Source organism: Nelusetta ayraudi, unplaced genomic scaffold (assembly GCF_046127955.1).
Source record: "Nelusetta ayraudi isolate G7.1 ecotype Tasmania unplaced genomic scaffold, CSIRO-AGI_Nayr_v1 ptg000205l, whole genome shotgun sequence".
NCBI lineage: Eukaryota > Metazoa > Chordata > Actinopteri > Tetraodontiformes > Monacanthidae > Nelusetta > Nelusetta ayraudi.
In genome coordinates, this window is record NW_027466254.1 from 134,941 (window position 1) to 160,000 (window position 25,060).

Below are 25,060 nucleotides of genomic sequence, written 5' to 3' on the forward strand. Positions count from 1 at the left end.
GTCCCTCTTGCTGAGTTAGACATGCTAATTCATTTGACATATGATGTATAAAATTCATTATGCATTCTGAGTAGTTTGCATGGCTCGCTTCATTTTTAATAAAACAACGTATAGACAAAGTTTTTTTTTTTTTCATTATTTTGTTAATTTGAAACTGTCACCGTTCTCGCTGGTCGTGGTTTTTTTTCTTTTTCCGCTTTCGTCCAGATCTTTTTTTTTTTAATTTTTTTTTTGACAAACGTGAGTCCGATTTTGGTTTGTGATTTTTTTTTTGTTATTATTTTTTATTAAAGATAAAAATATTTTAGAAATTCTACCAAAGAAATGTAACAAATTAGATTCCTGCACATTTCACGCTGGCTGAGTGTTTACTCTAGTTTTTCATGATATCAGATTATTTTTTTTAATAATTGTCTATTCCCATCCCCAAAATAAGGAAGATAAAGTAATCTATTAATCATAAGAATTACCCGTGAAACACAATAAAAAAAAAAAAAAAAACCCAGAAAGGCCCTGGCTGTACTACTCTTACTTTGATTCATCATTTTTCAGCTTTTTGTTTCTTAATAAGCAGAATAACATCGCAACTAATTGAGTAAGTTTTGCGTGTCTGCGATTGTCCAAGTACAGCCGCCATAAAATTGTCACCTCCTCTTACGGGAGGAAGTGCCTTAATGAGGAGGACAGTTTTATGTGGACGGACCTTTGCAGGCTTGATGGCTGTGACTGCGGCTGAAAGAGGGGTGGGGGGCGTGGGGGGGTGGGTGGCTGGGAGGGGTGGGCACGCTCCCGTTGCACGGAAACTCCGGAGACAGGACAGAAGAAGCAGAGCTGCACAGTCTCACTCCGTCCTCCCTTAATGCCGATATTTACTGTATCCAGCCCGGCTTTCCAAAGAGCCTTTATTATCTAACACGTAGGTGATTTGTAGTGGGAAAGTCGTTTCTCTTACTTCTAAAGCGTCCCGGCTAGGTTTTTTTTTTTTTTTTAGGGGTGTTGGGCGGCTTTGCTCCATTTTCTGCTCACTTAGTTCTGGTCACCGGAGGACGTTATCCTCGGTGCGCTTAACCCCCCTCACCCGACAAAGTAACTTTGTAAAGGAATCCTCCGCCGAGCCGTCGCCCGACTGCGGGATGACTTACGGTTACAGGTACATTGCGCGTTAAAGAAGATTTAAGACGCATCGCAGGAACAGGAATAAGTGTCATGCTTTGCTGCGCGGCAGTAGTTTTACGGCGGCTAAAAGGGGGCTGATATACTGTAAGTGGTCCTGCGCTCGGGGTTATTCACACGCTCAGCCACCGAGGTTTGCAAGATCACATTTACACACTTCTTCAGGGGATTTGTAAATATTTTGTTTCACTCGGCTCTGCCAAGGTTTCTTTTTTCCGTTTCTTTCCTAGCGTCTTTGCGTCCGCGCATACGTGGCCCTAATTGCGATTTTTCTTTTTTCTTTTTTTTTTTCCCGAGGCCTTTTGTGCCGAGCCGACGCCCGGGAGATACTTCAACTCCTTTAGGTGGTCCGAGCCTGCGACCGGGTGCGCGAGTGGGCCGCAGATTAGCCGCTTCATTCTTCAGAGTGCGTTGCCACTTTTGGAGGAGACATGTGCTTAAAACGGCAGGAGAGACTGCGCGGCGGCCCCCCCACGCACTGAGCACTTGGGTGATGGATGCCTCTCTGGCTCCCTCCCTCGCTCCCTCTCCCCCTCTCACTCCCTCTCTCTCTCTATCGGAGGGATTTGCGAAGCACAAACAGATCTGAGCAATGAACTGTGACGAGTAGGAGTATCTCTCTAAGCTTTCCAAACTTTAACTTTGCATCGACTGAGAAAGCAGGGGGGGTGGGGCGGAGAAGGGAAAGTGGTTTTGAACTCGGCGATATGTTGCTTTAAATTACATTTATTCCTTTGCATTTGAATAGGGAAGCCATTACCTATAGCGAGGTAGACGTCGGTCGGGGAGAATATTGATGATTTGCGCTTGGCTGCCTTTCGACGCCGGCGATCATGCGTTTTCCTCTAAAACAAAGGATTTACAGCGCCTCGGTGTGGGAGTGTAATGACTGTGAGATCTGTGAGGCCTGACGGCTGCTCTGACAGCCAGAGTCCTATTTACATCCCCTTCAACTGTGAAATATGAAGGATTAATGTCCGGAAGCCGGGGTTTCTTTAAACCGGTGTCATATAGGAAGAGGAGGGGAAAGGGGAGGAAGAGTAGGAGGAGGAGGAGGAGGAGGGTGGGAGAGAGAGAGACTTTGTTCCTTCCCTCACTGGCGGTCGCGGCCTCGAACCTTTTTTCTGGTCGTGGCCAAATGTAAAGTGACCCCGGCAGCGCGGGCGTTTGCTGTCGGGACGTGGCAGAAATAGGTCTTCAGGTTGATTTCTGGTCTGCATACAAAATGAACATACGCGTGTTTGACTTGGGCCCCCAGCTCGCTCAGTGTGACCTGAATGCGGTAAATCTTTCTGCACAGACGTCAAAATATTGGTATGTTAAGAGGCTGATTGTTTCAGACTAATGGTCACTCAAGCTCTCTGATTGGTGCGCATGGCTGCACTCCTCCGCCCCGGCCGCGGCCTCTCATTGGGCCCCCTCTCCTCGCAGATTTGGCGATATGAAAATTTGCATTAGGTCCACTTTATTGTTTTCTTGTTGTCTGTTAATTCCAGTCTACAGAGCAGCCAGTGACCCATGGCCTGGAAGCTCCTCCGTCTCCAGCCTGAGCAGTGGCTCACCGGCTCACACACCCTCAAAGACTCACTGATTCATTTGTTAATGACCTAAAAAAAAAATAATAAAAGGAGTGCCTGGTCAGAGTTGTTATTTTTAACAGTACGTCGTCTTGGTGGTTTTCCTTTTTCTTCTTCTCCCTACTTTTGATTCGTTGCTCCAGCCTTTGTATCCAGGGAGGTTAATAAAGCATCAGAGGAGCTTCCATGTCTTTAATTATGTTGGGTGTTCCCAAATTGTTATTTGCGCCACAGTCATAAATGCGTGTTAAAAACCCCCAAATTCAAATTAAAAATTCAACAACCTGATCGGACACCAAGTGTTTTTGTATTACTATTTGATTGCATAACATTAAATAAATTAGCCCGTGCAGCCTTTTGATGCCAAAAGAAAGTGTTGGCCACCTTCCATTGAGCAAACAAGTCGGCTCGGCCAAAAATATGTCAACTTTTTCTTTCTTTCTTTCTTTCTCTTTTTAAAAAAGAAAAAAGAAAAAGCCGTGTCGCAGATGCCTTTCGCTTATGGTGGGTGTTCTTAGTGATTAGCTTTAACACAAACTCTGCAGCATAAATTATTGTTGGCTCACTAATGAATTGATTTATCTTACAGTGATTTCATAAGGGCAAAGTTAAAAAAAAAAATCTGAAGGACATTAAAGAAGCAGGGGAAGTGCAAGAGGAGTCGGAGGGAGGGGGGGGGGGTGCACAAGGCATCTCGGGCTGTATTTTTTGTTAATCCCGGGCATCTGTGAGCAGCATGCTTGTAAAAAAAAAAAGAAAGAAATACATACACACACACACACACACACACACACACACACACACACACACACACAGACACGCACGCGCGCACGCGGACCAGACCAGCGTCCCTCTGAATCGCATTAAAAGCTGCGCCGGTTGAGGAATCTAAAATTCATTTAGCCGTTGCAAACAGCAGACTTGACAAGAATGCACCGTCTGTGCGCAAAGAATGCTGTAATGATTTTTTTTTCCTTCTTTCTTTCTTTCTTTCTTTCTTTCTTTCTTTCTTTCTTTCTTTCAAAAGTGGTCCAGTCAGTCAGTGTTGCTGCTCTGCACTTCATGTCAAAGCAGTAGGTCATTGGCAGCTGCAGACACACGCCGCTATTTTAAAGGCGTACATGACAGATTCTCCGCTCCGTAAACGTTTACTGGCTTTTAATGTGCCAGGAGTTTGGAAACAATGATGTATATATTCATGTATGTGTGTGTGTGTGTGTGTGTGTGTGTATATGTATTTATGTATATACATATATATGTGTATATATATATACTGTATATGTGTATATATATATATGTGTATATATATACACACACATGTATATATACACATATATATACACACACACACACATGTATATGTGTGTATTTTTAATTTCTTACGAAGCGACTCATTATTCAAAGTATTTTTTTATTGACGGTTCAGTGTGGTGTGTTTGTTCATTATCATGAAAGTAATTTAAAGAGTTTCTCTTCTGATCTTGCAGCTATCTACCGTGGTTCGAAATCTACTACAAGCTGCTCAACACTCTGGCTGACTACCTGGTAAAACAACAGGTAAGCAGAGGCTACCTCTGATTCTTATGATTACTTCTTTTTTTTTTTTTTAACGCACACATTCTACTGTTGCATGCAACATGTACATCACACACAATAAAAGAGTTGACTGAAAAAATAAGCTCACTGTTCCATGGTGTATGTGTTGTTTTTTGTTTTTTATTTTGAAACTCCACCCTGGTAAGATATTTTCCGCCACTATACCCCTCCACTACCACCACCCTACATGCTGCATGTTGCCTTTTGTGTGCAAGTTTTGTTCGCCGTCTCGGGCTCGACTTGGCTGCTGTTGTTAGCAGCAACAATGTTGACATTTCACAGACCAAACGCTGATCTGACACTGGAAGTTATTCCTGATGATTTGCTGGAAAACAAATCGTTAAGAAAAAGAGAGAGACAGAGAGCGAGAGAGAGAGGAGGGTAACCGCAAACACACACACACGCTCGCAGATGCAAATATACACACAAATGCTCGCGCTTCACAAAAGTCTTTCTCCCCTGACTATTCGCCGCGTCGCGCGAGCAAAGAGGAGGGAAAAAGTAAAATATGCAACAAACTGGGGGAGATGTGCAGCCTCCAGCGCAGGAGCGTGTAGGTGATGTTGCCGTGTTTTTGACTGAAGACGGAAGAAGAGGGGGCGGGAGGGATGGATGGAGGGAAGGAGAGGGAGAGCCGGGGAGCGACGCACGGAGCTCTGGGACCACTTTCAATCGTCGCTCAGCCGGTCGCCGCCTCCCTCCGAGACCCTCGGAGAGCGACGATCACGACACGGGACTCTCGCAAAAAATTGAAAAACGAAAGAAAAAAAAAATAAAGCGTCAACGGCAAAAAAAAATAAATAAAAATGCAAGGCAATCGCAGACGCATTCGGCACGTGGAGGAGGGAAAATTTTCAGCAGGACCTCCTTCCTTCCACCCCCCCAGATGCAGAGTGAGAGACGGGGAGGGAGGCAGCAGGGAGAAGAGAACATTTAGTTTGAGAGAGAGAGAGAGAGAGAGAGACTGAGATAGATAGAGAAAGCGAGAGAGAGAGAGAGAGGGAGAGGGAGAGAGAGAGAGAGAGAGGGAGACTGTCGGAAGTCCTGGGTGACTGAAGTGTTAGTGTGCATGATTTGGTTTCTATTTACCCCGCTGTCCGTTCCAGGCGAGAGGGAAATGTTGACAGACGAGGGAAGACAGAAGAGCGATGAGGGTTTAAGGCGAAGGGTAAATGAACTGTTTCCCCGGGCCGTGTTGCTGACCATGCGTGTGAGCATTGAGCCTCTCATGACAGGAGGCTGTTCGATTGCGCACCCCCCCCAAACAAACCCCTCACTCCCTACACACACACACACACACACACACACACACACACACACTCTCTCTCTGCCCCACCCGCCCCTTCTCCCTCTCTTACTGTATATCGCCGCCCATTCTTCTCCGGTTTCTGTCTGCGCAACACACACACACACACACACACACACACACACACACATATATATATATATATATATATATACAAACACACACACACACACGCATACACGTTCGCTCAAACAAGCAGCGGCTCGTGGCCTAAAGTTCCTTCTGAGGGCCAACAACAGGGATGGTCAGGGAGGAAAAGAAGAGGAAAAAAACACAGACACACAACAATGCCCAGCAAAAACTTCACTTGCGTTACTTTTTTAGTTTCGAGCGCAGTTTCGACCCCGCGGCCCCCGACCGGCGGTCAAATCCCACATTCTCGGGCGACTTCTTGAAGCCCCCTGTCCTTTTTTAGCACAGGGAGGGGGACCCCCCCCCCCCCCCAACCCCTCTCTCTCTCTCTCACACACACACACGCAAACACACACACACGCACCCCTCCGCTCTTAATTACCGACAGCCCGCTTTTGGCTGTAAATCAATGCAGCGTGATAATAAGCGTCTGCAGCCCCAGCGCCTCGGCCGCCTTTAACCCTCACCGCTGCTCGTTAAACGCACGTCAGTCGGATGTTGCGGAGCCCCTCCAGGCCTCGCTGCAGGACCCCCCCCCCCCTTCTCCCCCCCTCCCCCCCACCTCTCCTGCTGCAGCAGCTCCCGTCCCCGCCGCTGCCGTTTGTCGAGATTGACGGGAAACCTGCGACGCAACAGCTAAATGAGATGCGTTTATTTTTTAGGATCCCCGTTGTCTGCAACTACTCTTCCCGGGGTCCACCACAAAAATATACATAAACATGAATCAAAGTTGCTATCAATAGTGTATCAAAAGCAAACAGAAAGTATGAAAAATCCCAATCAGTTCATTATTGTACCTGACCAAGTCTCGCACTTATGAAAAAATAGGCTGTATATATGTATAAATTGCACAAATAGGTATTACTTTTGTGTGTATTGTATACATATAAACAAGATTAAACCCTGATCACTCCTCATTTTGATAAAAAGCAGTTTTACTGGTCTTTTGAAATGACTTACATTTTAAGTGAGTTTGATGTGATTAGCTGATAAGTTCCATTCTCTGTAGGTAATGAAAGGTTTCCTACCACGGCATGTCTGGTTATGTGCGTGCGTGTTTGTCCCGCCTTTCCTATTTAATGTGTTTTTCTCCTCATTTTCTCTTGTTTGTTTCTCCCCCCTCCCCCAGGAAAATGACTTGAACGACATGCTCAATTCCCTCTACGATCTGGCTGTGCCAAAGCCCTACACACCCATCAACCTGAGCGTGGTAGGTATAGACCCAGGCCTGGCCTGGGGGGGTGGGGTGGAAGGTCAGGATGGACAGACTGCCAGGAGAAGCAGAATGGAAGGCTGAAAAGAAAAGAGGATGATAACAGCTGGCCGGAGTACTTAAAAAAAACTAGAGCAGGAAAAAAGTTGAACGAAAAAAGAGGAATAATGAGATCTAAAGAGAAATTGACGGCCGAGCGAGAGGAGGAGACGCAGACGGCACAAAAACAAGGGAGAAGCAAAATAGGGCAGACAGGCAAGACGTTGGAGAGGTCGGCCAAGACTTCAGGTTTGAGTTTGGGGGAGGGGCGGCGGGGGAGGTGATGGGGTGAGAGAAGATACGGAGACTGACACTTTGTTTGGAGACTTGAAGTGGCACTAACTGTTTCTTTTTGTACGATAAGCCGAGGCTTAGCGTGTCCAAACTTTCACAACTCTCCCGCTTATCACTAACGAGTCGAGTCAAGGCCCCTCCAACTTCAGCTCCTGGTAGCCTGAACTCGGACGCCCCGGACACCCCGCCCCCCAACCCCATCACCCCAAGGTCCGCGACCGGCGCCTTCATTTAAAGGGGCAGTTCGCTCCTCGTCGAAGCTTCACCCCGAGACGGAGACTCCCGTGACTTTTTTTTTTTTTTTTTTTTTTCCCTGATCCGTGTAACCATTTAAGTGTGGAGGGGAGAGAATTGCACCCAGCGGACGCCTATAGTGGGCAACTACTCCCCACATCAAAAAACCGGGGGAAAAAGCCCGAATCAAAGCGCATCGTGTCTCCACACTGCTCCTGTGATGTCATCCGAGTGTCCAGGAGACTCCGCGGTCCAATTAGTCTAAAAGGTTAACGCCGTGTTTTTTCAGCCAAAATATCAAAGTAGGGTAAGTAAATGGGCGAAATTTGAATTTTAGATTAACCATTACTTTAAACAGTTTTCGCTTCCTTAAGCCCGGTACGTACATGTAGAGGGGTAGGGCTTTGCGGCGGGATCGCTGAACTGTTCATCCCCTTTTTTTTTCTCTTTTTTCCCCGAGTTTCTTAGATTCCACACTGGAGTGGGATCAGATAAATCTCAGCTTTTGTCCTTGAGGAGCCCCCTTTTTTTTTTTTTTAGGACCAATTAAAAGAGGCAATTCCGTGCTTTCTCCGCTAATCAGACCTCAGAAGGGTGCACATCTAATTACACAGATGAATTTCCCACATTATGAGACTAATGTGAGGTAATCCGCGTGTATCTGCGCAGGTTAACAGGGTCAGCCAAGGCTCCTTGTGATTCTGTTTTCGTCTTTGTGTCAGTTTTTTTTTTTTTTTTTTCCCACTTCCATCGGCTGAATATGCGAGCGCGCATCTTTTTCATGTGAGTCTGAGCTTCATTGGAAAAGAAGCCCGCCGAGAGCAGAGGTGATAGCTTCATCTTGTTTCTGGGGAAGCCACTAGTTTGATATTTAATTGATTAAGGAGAATTATTCCCTAAAAGAGAGTGTGTGTGTGTGTGTGTGTGTGTGTGTGTGTGTGTGTGTGTGTGTGTGTGTGTGTGTGTGTGTGTGTGTGTGTTGTTTTATCGGCAGCCAAGAAGAAGGATCATTGTCCCCTTTCATGTGTGAACCCTGTTTTTTTTTTGTTTTTTTGTTCTCTCTCCCCCTCTCATTGTGCAAGAATGAGCAGTTGTATATTGCCACTGGGCAAGTACTGCGAGATGGGCAAAGCAAGAAGCCGGTGAGTGGAGGGGAATGAGTGAGCAGCAGCAGCAGCAGCAGCAGCAGCAGCAGCAGCAGCAGCAGCAGCAGCATGGGGAGGAGGGATGGTGGAGAGATGGTGGAGGGTGCTGTGAAATCTGAAACCGCCGCTGCACTAATCGCATGGGAGCCGCGGCTTTCCAATTTGGCCAAATAAGCCGCGCTATCTTTTTAAATATAACAAAAACAAAAAAAAAAAAAAAAAACTGTCCTGGGCCTTGGTGTATGTTTCTTCTTCTCTGGAAAACAATCAAACTTTGTAAATGATTTATGCCATTCCATGCTGCTATATTCTCTCTCTGAATATCAAAAGGCCCCCCACCCCACCACATACACACGCACGCACGCACAGACGCGCGCACGCACCCTCTCCTTTCTATGTTTAAAGCAATGGCAATTGTGCTCAAAAAATCTCCTTGATGCCTTTCCAGTTAACCCACTTTCAATGTGTTTGTATAAACATGTCTTCGAAAGAACAAGAGAGAGAGAGAGGGGTGGGGGGGGGGGGGGGGGGGGGGTAAGCACGCAAACAGCCAGCGAGCGCCTGGGTTGAGTTGGGGAGCGTGGCTTGTGATAATCACAGTGCCATGAATTTGTAGTCCAGTGGGGAAACATTATTTAGCACACGGTAGGAAAGGGGAGGCTTTTAGGTTTTTGCACTTCATTGTAGTTGCTGTGTTGGGGAGGGGGGTGGGGGGGGGGGTGTCCTTTGTCTCGCTCGTGTCGTCTCCAGTCCCTGATCTTTGATTACAACCCATTTATGTAGTTTTTACTTGTAAACTTTAACAAAAAAAAACTAAAAAAAACACGAATCCCCATGATTATATCTTCCTCTCCAGGATCCACAAAAGCGGGAAAAAAGTTTAGAAGAAACTCCTGATTTCTAAGAGTTATTCATGTTTGTCAGGCACCATTTTGAAAAAAGGTGTGATATTTTTTTAAAGGCGCGTGTGTCAAGCTCACCTTTTTTTAAAGTTACAAATCGCCCTCTGTCCTCTAAACTTTTCTTTTTCAGTCTGCATTTATGTTATTTTAGGTCAATCAAGCCATCCTTGAAAAACACGAAAATAAAAACCTCGCTGTCTACTATCCTCCGCATTTCAGAAGTAGTTTAAATACAAACACAGCCACCAGCATTACTTCAACAAAAAATGTGGCGCCGTGTATCAGAACTCACTTTTGTCACCTTCCAACATGCTGTTGGGAAACATTATTTATAGCACAGCTCTTCTCTCTCTGCAACATGCGTCCAGGGCAGGAAATCCTGGCACCTGCGCTTCGTAGTTTTTTTTTTTTTTGTCCTGCGAAGTTGACAGCTCCCCGCGTTAAAAACAAACTCGGGTATATTCTAAACATTCCGAATACTGTCTCGCTGTACGCTTAAAAACTCTGTGTCAGTCACAGAGGTCAGTCACAGTGAGCAGAAGTTTCAAATTGCTGGCAATTCAACACGCTGGTCCTCCTCAGACAGTGCAGAGACGGTAGTTAAGTTAACTGTTTGAATGTCATGATATAGCAGTGCAGATATTCAAATGCATAACCAACATTTGGCATCATGGTTTTTAAATTTATTCGGTTGTTTTTTTTTAACAGTAATTCCATGTGTTCTCTTTGGTGGGCTCTGGGTCTCTATCCTGTCTTTATCCCTGGTGTCATTTTCCTTTTCTGGTGGTGGATCATGTTTCTGGGAAAGCTGTTTTTCGCATGGCATATAATTTGTTTTGCATAATCGGAACAAGATTTATATGAAAAAGGAATTATTTTACTTTTCTGTAAAAAAAAACAACAAAAAAAAACAAAAAACCAAAAACTACATTCTTCATTTCAGGATTCCCCCCATATTACATTCGGCATAGTTTAAAAACCAGTCAAATTTCAGAGCATTTAGACGCCAATAAGGAATGTAAACCTCGCCTCAACGGCGGAAGCAGCCTGAGTAGACTGGGAATACGTGGAGTAGATGTGTTATTTCACTTCTTATCACACTCAGGTGAGTGAGTGAGTGAGTGAGAGAATCTCCCGTAGCTTTCAGCTGCTGTGGCTTTGAGCAGAGGCCTGCAACAGATGGTTGACTGGAGGCCAAGAGAATCACAGTTGCGCTCAGGTGTGTGTGTGTGTGTGTGTGTGTGTGTGTGTGTGTGTGTGTGTGTGTGTGTGTGTGTGTGTGTGTGTGTGTGTGAAGGACACGGCGGTGTGTTTCAGCCGCTGGTTTGTCTACCTGTCTCCAAACAGCACCTCTCTCAGGCCCCTTTGATCTGAGCAGTAAACCTGCCCTGCTCTCCCAAAGTGAGACAGGCAGCCTTGTGATCCTTTAAACAATCCGTGTGTGTGTGCATGTGTGTGTGTGTGTGTCTGCGGGGTTGCACACGTGCACCTCGTGTGCACGTATACTTTTGTCTCATTGTTGGTGCTCTGCAGGCCTATTTAATGCTTAAATAAAGACCCCCCCCCCTCCACCACCTCCACTACCATGCGCCCCCCCCCCCCCTTTTTTTTTTTCCCTTCCACTGGAGACATCACCCCAGCCTGTGTCTTCGGGGAGCTGAGCCGCTACTGAGCTTTTTCTCTTCTGTAGGCCTGATAAAAGCATTGCCACAGTTCAGACACCAGCTCAGCAATTCATATAGACAGAGCTGAAGATGAGCCATAAATCATAGAACAAAGTGAATGGTCTCCCCCTCCTCACCCTGCCCCTCATTTTTCTCCTGTGTGAGTGGTATGCTTCACTTGTGACCTTCTCCTTTTCTTTTCTCCTCCGTGTTTGTGTGTGTGTGTGTGTGTGTGTGTGTGTGTGTGTGTGTGTGTGTGTGTGTGTGTGTGTGTGTGTGTGTGTGTGTGTGTGTGTGTTTTCTGTCTTTTCCCGCAGCACTCCTATTTCATCGCCCCGGATATCAATGGACTCCCGACTATCCCGGAGAGCGTAAGTACTCACAGAGAAGGAGAAGAAAGGAGGAGGAGGAGGAGGAGGAGGAGGAGGAGGAGGAGGAGATGAAGAGCGATCCCTCTCTTCTGGAAACATGCCTGCCTCTAATCGTCTTTAATCGCGTACACTTGTCACCTTTTGAAATCATTGCGTCATCCCCTTGTCTCCGTGTACTCTCCTGCGGTGCCTCGCACTTTGAATGTCGAAGTTCGGGCCGATTGCCACGGGTATTAGAAGATTCAAAGTGAACACGTGTGGATTTTTTTGTACTCAAATTGGGCCTGGTGTCGGCCGTCCAGGGTCGTTACGCCCAGCCAAATCTGATCAACGCTGACAAAGATGAACTCTGTCATCAGATTCTTTCATCTTTTTTTTTCTTTCTCCCCCCTCCAAACATCGCAGTTTTTTTTTCAAGTTATTTTTACTTGGAGGTCCGTCTCTTCCCCCCCCACCCCCCACCCCCCCTTTCCTTTTTATACACCGCTGAGATTTTTTTTTTTTTTACAGGAAGCCGGCTGCACTTGTTCCGTACTGCATCCCTCTGCTCACTGTCTGTCTGTCTGTCTGTCTGCAGAGGAACCTGACGGAGTACTTTGTGGCGGTGGACGTCAACAACATGCTCCAGCTCTACGCCAGCATGCTGCACGAGCGCCGCATCATCATTACCTCAAGCAAGCTTAGCACTGTGAGTCCCATTCCCACCCAGTCATTTGTCTCGGCTGCGGGCAGTCGGCGGCGCCGCGCCCTGTCAGTCGTGACGCAAGGGGGGGGGGGATGGAAAACATCTCGCCGTGGAGAGAGAGAGAGAGAGAGAGAGGAAGTCTTTTCAACAGCCGGCCAAAGTTTTGACAGAGCCTCTATTTTTAAGAAGAAATAAAAGGTGCTTTGCGTATATTTCCAATTACTTTCTATTTTCTTTTATTTCCAGGGTGGGGGGAAAAAAAAATTTTAAAAAATCCGCCGATTCGGTGGAGAACGTTTCGCTCATCCCAAATCCACGTACAAATTTTGCCCTCTTTGGGGAGTACACATCTCCAACGTTACGACCGTTCCCCAAATTGAAGCGGATCGCCCTCATCAATAATCCAGCGGGGTATCAAACCTTTCGTGGCGGGACGAGGGTATTTATCTGACGCCGCTGCTGCTCGTGCTTGTGGAGAATTGGACTGATGTTTGCGCCCTCTTGCCGGGCGCCGCGGGATCGAGACGAGACGCGCTCTTATCGGCCCGACTCTGACAAGCTGTAAAATCCACACCAGAGCCGGGTTTTATTTGACTGTTTGTCTTACACGGCGGCATATTAATGGCCCCCAAAAAGCCTTAAATTATCTCTTATTACATGCCATAACTCTAAAGTCCCGCTCCGTCCGCCTGCTCGAGGGAGGGAGGGTGGAAGGGAAAGAAGGAGAGAGGGAGGGTGGAAGTTTCTCCGCGTTCCCTCCTCTTCTTGTCTCCCATCGTTCCTCATTCCTCCCCCCCCCCACCCCCCAAACCCACCCCGCTGTTATCTTCCTAGCTGACGAGGCAGAGCCAAATGTTTACGGCGGTGCGAGATGGGGAGGGGATGGGGGAGGAAGTGATGTCACAGCCATCCCTCTCTCCGTATCTGCGGCGGAGCTTGATTCCCCCCAGCCAGCCTTGCTATCTGCGAGGCTCCCGAGCACCGGAGGGACCCTGGCGTGTTGGCGACGTGCGTGCCGTAGGGGGAAGGCGCACGAGATCTCCCCGCGGAGCCGTAATCAAGAAAAGCTGTAAAAAGGGAAGAAAAAAAAAATAATAATAATAATGAAATGACCGGGCTCCTTGGAGAATTTCACCTGTGTCCCCCCGCAGCTCTTGAGACCGGCGGCGCTCGAGTATACACTGTGACACGCCAGTTACACTGTGTAAATCATTAGACGGCGAGGGTGCACGAAAGCAGGGAGAGGGGATGAAGGTGTTGTGTGTGTGTGTGTGTGTGTGTGTGTGTGTGTGTGTAGGTGTGTGTGTGTGTGTGTTTTATTTTTGTTTAAGATGCACATGTTTCCGCGGCTACGAGTCTAATCTTGGCTTGTTTTTCTTCAATAAATTTATGCCAACTGATTTTTTTTTTTTTTTTAAAGATATTCCTCTTCAGACCTTTACCTCCCGAAGCCTTTTTATCCTCTGCAATCCTTCATCCACTCATCTGTCTATCCATCCTCCTCCCTCGGGGACACCTGTTTTGGTTTGGTAGCAATGTGTGTCAGCCGCGGTGGTACAAAAGTATTTTTCACGTCTCCACTGGGACCGCTCACAGGCTTGATGTTATTACCGCTCGCCTGCGATACCTTGTGCGTGCGTGTGTGTGTGTGCGTGTGTGCGTGTGTGTGTGTGTTTTTTTTTTTTTTTCCCGCTGTAGTGTAGATTGACCTTGCCGTGTTCGGTGCGAATGGATGCCGCGCTTCTTGGAACGCCGCTCTCCGAACTGCCGGTACGTGCGTTCTCGCTAAAGGAGCCCCCGCTCATTATCCTCGCAGATTGAAACTTTTAAAGGTGCAGGGGTGAAATATTATATTGTAAAATATATTATTATTAGCACCTGCTTTTGACGCGTTTGTTTTAAGCGAGTTTCTGGAGTGCGTTTTTTGTTGGTTCCATCCTGCTGCTTTACGACGCCTCAGCCGTGTGACATGGCGACAAAACGCATGGAAAGCCAGACATGTACACACACACACACACACACACACACACATGCACGCAGACAAAGACAGACCCCGCCTCCCAGTGTCCACCATGGTGGCCCATTCATTTCAACGGAGTTGCTCAGTACTGTCACTTTGCACCATGCTGCTGTAACTCAGGTGGTACTTTACGACACATCAGCCAATCAGAATGAGCCGGCAAACGGCACGTACAGCACCGTGACGTTGGGACACTGGGATTCAACTCTTTTTTAAAAAGAAAAAAAAAAGAAAAGATTTAAAGTCCGTGACTTGAAAATCTACGATAGAAAGTCTTATTCTGAAGCAGGTTTCAAGTTGTCAGCATCCTGTCAGCCGTTTTTATTTTTTTCTATTATAGAGAGAGAGAGAGAGAGGAAGCCTTTTCAACAGCCGGCCAAAGTTTTGACAAGAGCCTCTATTTTTAAGAAGAAATAAAAGGTGCTTTGCGTATATTTCCATTTACTTTCTATTTTCTTTGGGAAAATGCATTTTAGGCCGCATGGTGCTTTCTGGCTGCGGTGGCCAGTGGGATAATAAAAAAAAAAAATATCACTGCGCCGCCATATTGCCAGTCTGGTATCCAGTCCTTATAACACATCCGTGAGACAGACACATGTGTGCTACATTTATTTTCCGCTTGCTCTCGAGCTCGGCCTGTGCTGAGGCGCCCCCCCACACCCCCCCCTCCCCCTCCAGTGGAACCCCACCGTGTCAGTCTGCAGCCGGTACATCGGCCGTACAGCGTCTCGCCGCAGCCGACAGCAAAAGGAATAAATCATGACGGTACAACAATGCGTCCGTTGACTTATTGCTTCTTCGTGACCGGAGGTGAACGGCCGGCATCGCTCTTTTAAAAAAGGCCTCTCGGCCGTGGAGCGGGGAGCCGGCCGGGCGTGCAGCCTTGTCGTAGGGCCGTATAATAGGGGGGTTTGGTGGAGGGGGGGGGGGTCGGCCCTTTCCTTTAACTAGTCAGCTGGGAGGACCCCCACCTCCGCCAAGACCATCCCCTCCTCTCCTCCACCCCTCCCCCCTCCTCCGCCGCCGCCTCCCTCCGTGTCTTTCATCTGTCGGAGGCCCCCCCCCCCAGCTCTCCGGCACCGCGCCTCTGCCTCGGCGGCGTCGGGCCGAGCGCCTCGCGCAGCCTCTGCCTCGGCGCCGGCTGACAGCCGCCCTCTCATCAGCCTGTCAGGCCTATGCTAACAAGGAGCCGTCCGTCGGCCGCCGCCGTGCCCTAGAGTGCCAGCTGTCTCTCTGTTTCCTGCCTTTTCCTCTGTTCTGCATCTCCTCCCTCTTCCTGACTTCACTCTGCTTTCCCCTCCTTCGCTTCCATCCTCGCTGACACGTCGCCCCTCCGTCCGTCCATCTGTCCGTCCGCTCATCTGCGTTTGACTTCAGGAGTGAAGCCACCATGGTGGCCCACCGTGGCTAATTTGACAAAAGGCCTCAAACTGCAGTGTCTCGTGCTATCTCTTTGTTGATTGATGGACAATGTCTGTTTTAAAAAATACAGATTAATATTGGCGGCTGTTAGAATTTCTCTTCCACAACAGACACAAATATTTTGGATGTTGTTTTCGTACCCGTCTCGACATAAACGCCCGTTCTCCTCAGGAGGTGTAACACACAACGCCACCTGTACGACCCTCTGAGGAAGCTTACGTTGCAACATGCAAAGGTGCAAAGACGTCTACAATGTTTGTGCATCTGTTTGTAGAAGAAAAATGCCAACAATCATATATATTAAATGAAGACACAATGAATCCCATTCATTTACAAATTAGTATATGGCGGTATTTGATTTGTGTAAAATATTTCTGACTTGATGTTTGGCCCTCAGTTTTGTTCTTGGTGGAAACAAGCTCTAAAACAATTTAATGTAGCGCTAACCCTCCTCCTCAACACTAGGAGGCGTTATGTGTTGTTTTAGCAGGTTAATATGGCCAACTTACTGGTTGACCTCTTACATTACATAATAATTAACAACTGGAGCTTCACACAACACCAGCAATTTGGAAAGCTTAAGAGGGGGAGGGAGCGTGAAAGACACTAAAATCTGAAATGCAACCACTGGATGTTGTTGTTTCTTCTTCAAAATCTCCAAATATTACACACGTAACGCATAATTTCTGACGAGGGCGTGTATATGAAGGAAAAAATCAAATTCCAATCGCATTGTCCGGGTGTCTTAATCAGAGTTGGAGAAATCCGATATCGCCGGAGGGGCGCGTTTAGACGCACTTTAGTTGGAATAAGCAATATTTTTTTTCTCTCCAAGTGTCATGTAAACGTACTGATTGAGACATCCTGTACCCTGGCGCCCCTCGACACACTCGTCCCAGCCCGCGCCGATTGGACTGTGGGTGTTGTCGTCTGCGCGCATCTGCTTGTTTGCCACCCTGCACCCGTAGGTGTTTTGCGCCTTATGTCTCGTGTCTCCGAGCGGGAGAGTCGCAGAGAGAGTGTCAGGCGCGTGGGAGGCGCCGGAGTTTGCTTGTTACCCGTGTCGTTCCCGCGTGCCCTTTCCCTCGCTCCCTTTGTGCCAGCTACTAGTCTGTGGCACACCTGTGCCTGACACCGGTGTTTGTCAGAAAAAAGTGGGAGAGGAGGCAACGCGGGTAAATCGGTGCGCACGGAAAAGGGAAAGCAAAGTGCAGACGCCAGTGTTGGGAAGATCAAGTAGCTCTTGGTTACAATTACCAATTACAAGTTACCCAATTGAAAATTTTCAATGACTTTATCAACGCATCGTAACTAATTAAATTTGATTGCATTTTGATTACTTTTGAACTGTTCAGACCTCCAGCAGAACTCAAAAACTAACTACAAAATCATAACAAGGTCAGACTTCAGGAGGACATTCTGAGAGACCAAATCAAGGCCTCGTAACCGACTAGATTTAAAATCAGCAAAATCAATCACATTTCTGCAAAGATACGCCAGCAAAGCACCCACTGTCTGAACCCCAATGAAAATTCAGTCTACATTTTTGCACATTTTTCAATATCAACATTGTCTTTGCTGCAACTTCGAAATAGCTCCAGAGAGAGAGACAATTCAACTGGCAGGCGAGTGGTAGGGGGCGCTGCAATTCCAAACAGTGCATGAAAAAACCATGCAAAGCAACAAAAATACAATTATTAAACATAAAGCCCTGTCTTTTTTTAAAAAAAAATTCTTCAGATGGAATTAAAATTGTAATCATGAATAATAACACATTTTTTCCAGTAATGTAACTGATCCCCAGCACTGGCAGGTGGCGATGAGCCAACAGACTGGGATGGGGCCGGGGGTGGGGGTGGAGAGACGGGCAGCAAAGAGGACTAAATTGGGAGGAAAAGGGGCTTGAGTTTGGAGAGTTGCGTTGGGACTTGGCTGGAAGGAGAGACTAGCGGAGGGTAAATGGGTGTTGGAGAGGTCAGGATCGACTCTTGTCGATAGCAGTCCTCCTGTCAAGTTGAACCAGGGAACATGGAGCAGCAGCAGCAGCGGCAGCAGCAGCGGCAGCAGCAGCGGCTGTTTATAGATGCACTGAGAGCAGCAAGGCAGCTGATTATCCCCAACCACATACGGGGTTTTAACGAGCCAAAGTGGTGCGCATTGGCCTTGCAAAGCAGAGTTTTGCACAAAGTCTGTGTGTCCCGACGCCTGGGCCACGGAGGACGGGCTCACCCGGAATCTGCAGGGAACCGAGCAGGTAGTCCCGTCCATCCGTCCATCCGTCCGTCCGTCCAGTCGCTGTTGACTCACGTTAGAGGGACAAGGTCATGTAATCATCAAGCGTCGTCATGCGAGGACACACTGACGCTGGTTTAACTGCCTGTCACTCAGCTGTTTTCCTCACTGGGGGCTCGCTCCCTCTTGAAAACCATATAAAAAAAGTTCTGACGACAAATCCAGCAGGTTCTTTTGACGGAGGCAAATTAATGGGGAAAATTAAAGCGAAAAGAAAAAAAAAATTGCAGAGCAACTGCTTGATATTTGGAATGCGTTGTTGACGTCTGCTGTCGTTGCCCCTCTGCACGTCGCACAAAGGGAACAACGTGGCTGCGCACAGCTGGAAAGTATGAAAATTAAGTGGCGGCGACGATGTGATATTTCCCCCAATTAACACAGCAGAAAACAAACAAATGAGAAAACAAAACGGCACCCAAAAAAAAAAAAAAAATCAAAACGTTTTGCAGTGTCTGTGCGAACTGGGACCGCGGCCGGCCTGACACGCGTTGCACCCGTCTGATTTCAACGGGCCTCCTTTTTTTCTCTGTGACAGTGCGTTAGTGCGAAGTTAAGTCACTCGGAATGCGGTTCTGATGGCAAGAGCCGGATCAGTGCCAGTCTCGGACCTCCGCCGTCGACCCCTCAGTCGAATATCAGTCGGACTAAACTCGTGCGCGACCTCTCCGCTTTGGTTCATCGCCGTACGCGCTCCAGACTTTGAATGGAAATAATCTCCCCTTATCTCTTTTTATTCCCGTAAATCTCCCTCCATCTCAACCTCCTCCTCTACTCCTTCTTCTTCTTCTTCGTCTCTCTCTCTCTTTCTCTCTCTGCCCCCCTCGCCCCCGCCCCCCTCTTTATGTCCCCGCGTCCTTTATTCTCGTTGTATGGATCTGTGAAAAGCGCCGTCGGTGTGGATACTTTCTGTCTCGGCTACGGTGCACTAAGAAAAAAAAAAAAAAGAAAAAGCTCTCAGGGCAGAACCAAAGACCTTGACTGCTTTTTGAAGCAGGCTGTCGCTGTATAATCGGTTAGCTTCTCCCAGAGGAAGGGGATACACACACACACACACACACACACCCACCCATATACAGTGAGGGAGGGAGGGAGGCAGGCAGGCAGGCAGCCCCTCATTACCGGGCAGAGCCCCGGTCCCGGGGGACTGGACCCAGCACCTAATCCTGTATTTGTTCTTGGGGACTGTATCTGTGATTCTCCATTGAATGGAATATTAAGCACCCAGGTCTTTTGTGGAGCGTGTAAGCCATTTGGCTCCACTCATCTATTATTTATCAGCCTGGCAAATATTTTATCAGCCTTAGCCTCTCATGACCTGCTCTCATGTGAAGACCCCCCCCCCCCACTCCACTGCCCCACCCCACCCCGCGCGCACGCACACACACACACACACACACACACACACACACACACACACTCACTCACTCACTCACTCCCACCATAAATGAAGAAAGAAAAAAAAAATGTTTTGCTTTTTGCTCTTTTTCCACTTGTCTCCCTTTTTTTCTTTCATTTTTGCCTCATTTGCTCCGAAAAGCCGAACGAGGGGACGTGGAGGTTCGGATCGGGCCGAGCGAGAAAAGCAAACAACGGCAACTACTCCTCTGGAGTTCCCTCCGAAGTTTGGCCTTATCTGGGGCGCCTCCGTCGTGCCACCTCCACCGCTCTTTACGGGTGATAACCAATGAAAAGGAAGCAAATCTTTTAGAAACGGCCTTTTCAAGTCATTATCTCGGTTTCAGATAACGCCCCCCCCCCCCCCCCCCCCCCCTGGCAGCCCACCAACCTGGGAGGAAGAGGAAGAGGAGAGACTCCTGTTTTCCCTCTTTCAACCGGGGAGTAAATCATGCCAGTTGGGGGGTGGAGGTGTGGAGGCGGGGGGTGCTCACCTTGAGGCCTAGTGGAGATAATTGGAGTTGGTTAGCGAGGTGTTCTGTGCCATTACCTCCTGGTTCAGAGGATGGCTCGGCCTCGCCTCGGCGCTCCCAGAGGAGGGCCGCGCTCGCCTGTTGGCTCTTTAGCGCACGTGTGTGTGTGTGTGTGTGTGTGTGTGTGTGTGCGTGTGTGTGTGTGTGTGTGTGTATATATCCATCGGAGTTGAATTGCTGACCTCTCCTCATCACACTTTAATAGCCTCTTAGCGTCCTCACCTTGGAGAAGGGACAAGGGTGGCGGCCAGTTTGGCTTCCGTTTTTAATATTCATCGCACTCATTTATTTTTCCAGAATTAACCCCCCCCCCCCCCAAAAAAAAAAAAACAACAATTGGCATTTGGCATGGAATTAATCCTGACAGGAGCGTGTGCCACCGCTCTGTGGTTCATTTGAAGACGAGCAGGCGGCGGTGGGGGGGGGGTGATATGCATATGCAGATCTACGGCGAGCAAGACGCCAATTAAATGTTGATTAAGTCCTAACCATTGTGGGACTGTGCGCGGAGGGAAGATCATCGCCGCTTTTATTTTTTTCTTTCCTCGGGTCGATATGAAAAATGAATGCGGTTAAAGCAAACAAGGGGGGCGGGGGGGGGTTGCATGGACACGCAAATGAACACGCAAGGTTTGGGCTCAAGGTTTTTGGACGGCCGTAGTGGGCAGGAGTTGAGCTGGAGTTGAGCTGGAGTCGGCCGACGGGTCAGCGGTGACGAGACCCGTCTGTGTCTGGATGTCCGCATCACACATTGACTGTGAAGCCGCGGCGGTGTAACGGCTGCCGCTGCTGCTGCTGCTGCTGCTGCTGCTGCCGCGGCTGCTGCTGCTGCTGCTGCTGCTGCTGCTGCTGCTGCTCCGGGGTCCCAGCGGTATTGGCCTAGCCCACAGTCTCTCTTGGCTAACTCATGTTTCATTCTTTGGCAATTTGCCCTAATGAAGTCCCGCAGGAGCCCCTCAGACCTCTGTTCTCTTTCCATATTTAATCATGTTATTTTAATCTGAGGGATGAGCTAACGCCTCTTTCTCCTGCCTGTGTCTGTGTCTCTTTGTGTGTGTGTGTGTGTGTGTGTGTGTGTGTGCGTGCGCGCACACGCAAGAGAGACTTTCTCTGTGCCCGCGTGTGTGTGTGTGTGTGTGTGTGCCCGCACGCACGTTGCAGGTCATTACTATGGCTGGGTTTTCATGAAATGGGATGTCAAGAGGAGGGGGGGGGTGCTGGCTTTAAGACAATGGGAGACACTGATTTTAATTTCATGTGTAATCTTGGTTTGACAGTGTCGAGGCCCCTTTGAACGGCTCCTCCGTGTGAGCCGCACTCATTATTTGTTAAAACGGGCCTATTTTCCCTGTAATTTGTAGGTCACGGTTGTCGGGCTAATTTGATTTTTATGACGACTGCCAACGCTTTTTTTTGTTTGTTTTGTTTTTCTTTTCTTTTCTTTTTTTCTTTTCTTTTTTTGGGGGTGGGGGTGGGGGGGCTCTCTGTAAGTGCCGCACTGTCTTGACTTTAACATCAAATCACGGGGCATTAAATGGTGAGTTTGGGTTTTAATTGAAGAACAGTTGAGAATCTTTGCAGAAGTGGCGATATTGCCGCACTGATTCCTCCGAACCCTGAACCCCCCCCCCCACCCCCCCCTCTCTCTGTCTCTCACTCACACACACACACACACTCTCACACACACACACACCAAAATAAAAAACAATCCTTTTGGAGAAAGTGTTGATTTCATGGGCCACAACCCTCGCCGTTCTTCACGTCACTCTTTTCAATACTTCCCTTTTCACCCCGTCGTCAATCTCCCGCCCCCCCGCCCGCCGCCGCCGTGTTCCTGTCACGGGTTTAAGACGAGCGGTTGATCTCCAGCTCTTAGCCCGTTCCTCTCTCCCTCCCTCCCTTCCTCCTTCTCTCCATCCGTCCCTCCCTCTCTCCAACAATAGCTTGTCGATCATGTTTTCATCACGACGGGCGCACCGACGCGTCGGCGTGCCGTGTTCTTTCCGAGGGCTCTTGTCAGGGCGGGAGATTAAAGGGGCTAACTTGATGAAATCAAACACGCGAGCACATCGACACATCAACGCCGAGCCTCATCACCTTGATCAAACCTCCACGTTCGCGGGCCGCTGTTTGATAAAGGCAAACGAGCCGCCGTTCTGTTGCATTTCCAGTGTGCGGATAATATTTTTGCAGCGGGAAGGAAAAGGGGGGGGGGGTCTCAGGGTCTGATCTCTTAAAATCCTCATTTACCCTTTAGCAGGCGCCATGGTTAGCAAAATTGCGACAAGCGTCATTGCTGAATCGAACAGGCCATCGCTGTAAATACGGTGCTGAAAGTAGTTACCACTTTACACCAAGAGATGGCAGACACCTGTGGCTTCAATGAGAGAGAGAGAGAGAGAGAGAGAGAGAGAGAGAGAGAGAGAGAGAGAGAGAGAGAGAGAGAGAGAGAGAGAGAGAGAGAGAGAGAGAGAGAGAGAGATCTGAATATTCACACTCGTGACGATGATGTTCAGTCGTCCGATATATCGTCTGATATGGAGTAAGGTTACTGTCAATGAAATGAAATGAATGAAAGAAATGGGGGGGGGGTAGTGGTCAACGTGGTGGAAGCTGTGGGAGGAAACGCCCAGCCAGTGCTGGTGGAGGCAGCGGGGATGTTCGCGGTCACCCTGGAGGTCACAGTGACGGGCTGGGTCTGTTCGAGACATGTGGAAAATGGATCAAAAGTGGATGAAATATTTCGATGAGCCTGTGCGGTACAGATCCCTGACATCTGACATAATAGAAAAACAAACAAACAAACAAAAATGGACTCCTTTCACAAAGTTTGGGTCACGCTGAAGATTTTTCTCGGTCACTGCCATTTGAAATCTTGATATCAAAATCACAATTCTGCCGCTTTAAAGGGTTAACATTTTCCAACTTGTCGTTCAATCCTCTCGCGTTGGATTTACAGTCGAAAGCACAAAAGGTGAAAAGGGAGTCTCCACTTTTCTTTCTTCTTCGCCTCACATATTTGAACCGACTCTTGTGTCCTGTCTCTCCTCCGCAGTTAACCGCGTGTGTCCACGCCGCCGCCGCCCTGCTCCTCCCTATGTACTGGCAGCACATCTTCATCCCCGTGCTTCCCCCGCACCTCCTGGACTACTGCTGGTAAGACTCCACCGACTGGCCCGGCCCAGCCCGGCCCGGCGCCTCTGGAAACTCACACGTACGACCACCGGGATCCGGCGTGATTAATGTTGCACCGTTTCCGTCTCTCCACTCCCGGCTGCCGCCGCCGCCGTCTCTGCTTTCTCTCTCCCGTCTAATTTCCTGTCCTCCTCCTCCTCCTCCTCACCACCGCACACACTCACACTACACTCACTACACACAAATAAATGCACACGCTCTGCCATGTGCACCTGGCCGAGCTCTGCTGCCGCCGCTGAAACGTCGGCGTTCACACCTTCACCTCGGCCGTTTCTCACGGTTCCTGCGGCCGGGAGCGCGCGCTCGTTCCTGTTTTGCCCCCCCCACCCCCCCTTCCCTCCCCCAGCCCTCAAGTCCACATAATGAACAGGCCTGGATCACCTTGCTCCATATTTCATGGCAGAGCTAGCGCCGCGCTCTCATCATATAAGCCCTCTCAGGGGTTTATTACCACCCATCTAATGCAAATCCGACACATCTGAGTGGACCTCAGCGAAGCTAGCCAGAGACCCCCGCCACCCCCCACCATCTCCCTCGCAAATTTTGCTTGTGTTTAAAGCCGGGAGCGCAAAAGAAATTGTGGGTCGAGAGTCGCAGTTTGAGCAGCCGACCCCTCCTGGTTCACGATAATCTAAAAATGCAATTCATCACTGACGGTGAAATGTGATTTTCAACACTCTGCCGAAGCTCATACCCCCCCCCCCCCCCAGATTTTATTTCATCACGGGCCCGACGCGGTAACGATATTACGTTAGCAGAGCTGCGCGGCTGCTGCCAAAGGTCAGCTCTGTATATTCAGAGTTCATCCACGGAGCTCCACAGGCCCTGCTTGATTGTTTTCCTCCCTGCTTTAAGTTGATTACAAGCTCGTGGCTGGTGAGTCACCCCGGCCAGGAATAGATTAATGCAGCCCCTGCAAACCTCAACCAGAAAGGCTCTCTCTTATTTGGCTGTTTTTGTCGATTTTACTCATCACGGCGGATGAAAAACATACACTGTGAGTCAGCCTTTTTCTTTCTTTTTTTTCTGCCTGCTGCCCGAACATGAAAACCACATAAACCAGGGAACACGTTATGGCAACCTTAAATCACATATTGTTGTTTTTTTTTGTTGTTGTTGTGAAAGGACAACCTTTTGACATCAGCTCGTCGGGAAGTATTTTGGATTCTCTGTATTTACCGTGTTGTTAGAGCAAATTTGATTACGTTCACAAACATTTTATTTATTTAGTACAAATTCCCTCCATAATTAAAAGTTGTAGCAACTCTCTCTCACAGTTGTTTTTCCCAGCATTCCTTTGATGTCCCTTTGTGGAGACGTGCATTTTTCTTCCCTCTCCAGACGTTCAATGACGGAAAGTAAAAAGAAGGAAAAAAAAAAAGAAAAACATTTAAAAGAGGAGTGAATGAAAAACATTACTTCAAGTTGTTTTTTTTTTTTTCCTTGTCAGTAGCTGGATTTTTTTTTTTTTTTTTTTTTTTTTTTTTTGGACTGCATTACGAAACACCAGTAGGTTTGGGCGCTGTTTCTAATTTGGAGCGGTGCAGCTCAGTATCAAGAACAACATGTGGATGAAATTAAGCTCAGTTGCCTTTCGATTTAAAGTTTGCGTGTTTGTCTTGATGCATCATCCAACTGTTGCATCGCACTCGAGTCTTCCTGGTGAAACCGTATTTTACTGGAAGCCACGTCCTCTCTTCTTGAGTAATTTGACTGATAAAGTGGGGGATCGTCTAAATATATAAGCTCACAGAGATAATTTAACCGTAACAACGTGACAGCGTTGTTACGTTTTTTATCGCTGAATTCACCACACACGGTCATCTTTTACTCAGCGGTGACGCCAAACGCTCTCAACAAATGATCACTTAG

General features: G+C 48.1%; 1 protein-coding gene across 3 annotated transcripts in view; it reads left to right on the plus strand.

The window, feature by feature from the left end:
• Nucleotides 1–25,060, plus strand: part of dennd1b (DENN/MADD domain containing 1B) — a 113,609-nt gene that overhangs the window by 46,302 nt on the left and 42,247 nt on the right. Inside the window, exons 6-11 of one of the 3 annotated variants that reach the window (XM_076015961.1) lie at nucleotides 4,238–4,307; nucleotides 6,914–6,994; nucleotides 8,647–8,706; nucleotides 11,593–11,646; nucleotides 12,224–12,334; nucleotides 23,049–23,149. In XM_076015961.1, coding sequence (XP_075872076.1) covers nucleotides 4,238–4,307; nucleotides 6,914–6,994; nucleotides 8,647–8,706; nucleotides 11,593–11,646; nucleotides 12,224–12,334; nucleotides 23,049–23,149 — 477 coding nt within the window. Of the gene's footprint in view, nucleotides 1–4,237; nucleotides 4,308–6,913; nucleotides 6,995–8,646; nucleotides 8,707–9,740; nucleotides 10,717–11,592; nucleotides 11,647–12,223; nucleotides 12,335–23,048; nucleotides 23,150–25,060 lie in introns of those variants that run through there. The other 2 variants (XM_076015962.1, XM_076015963.1) reach the window with 2 other exon arrangements.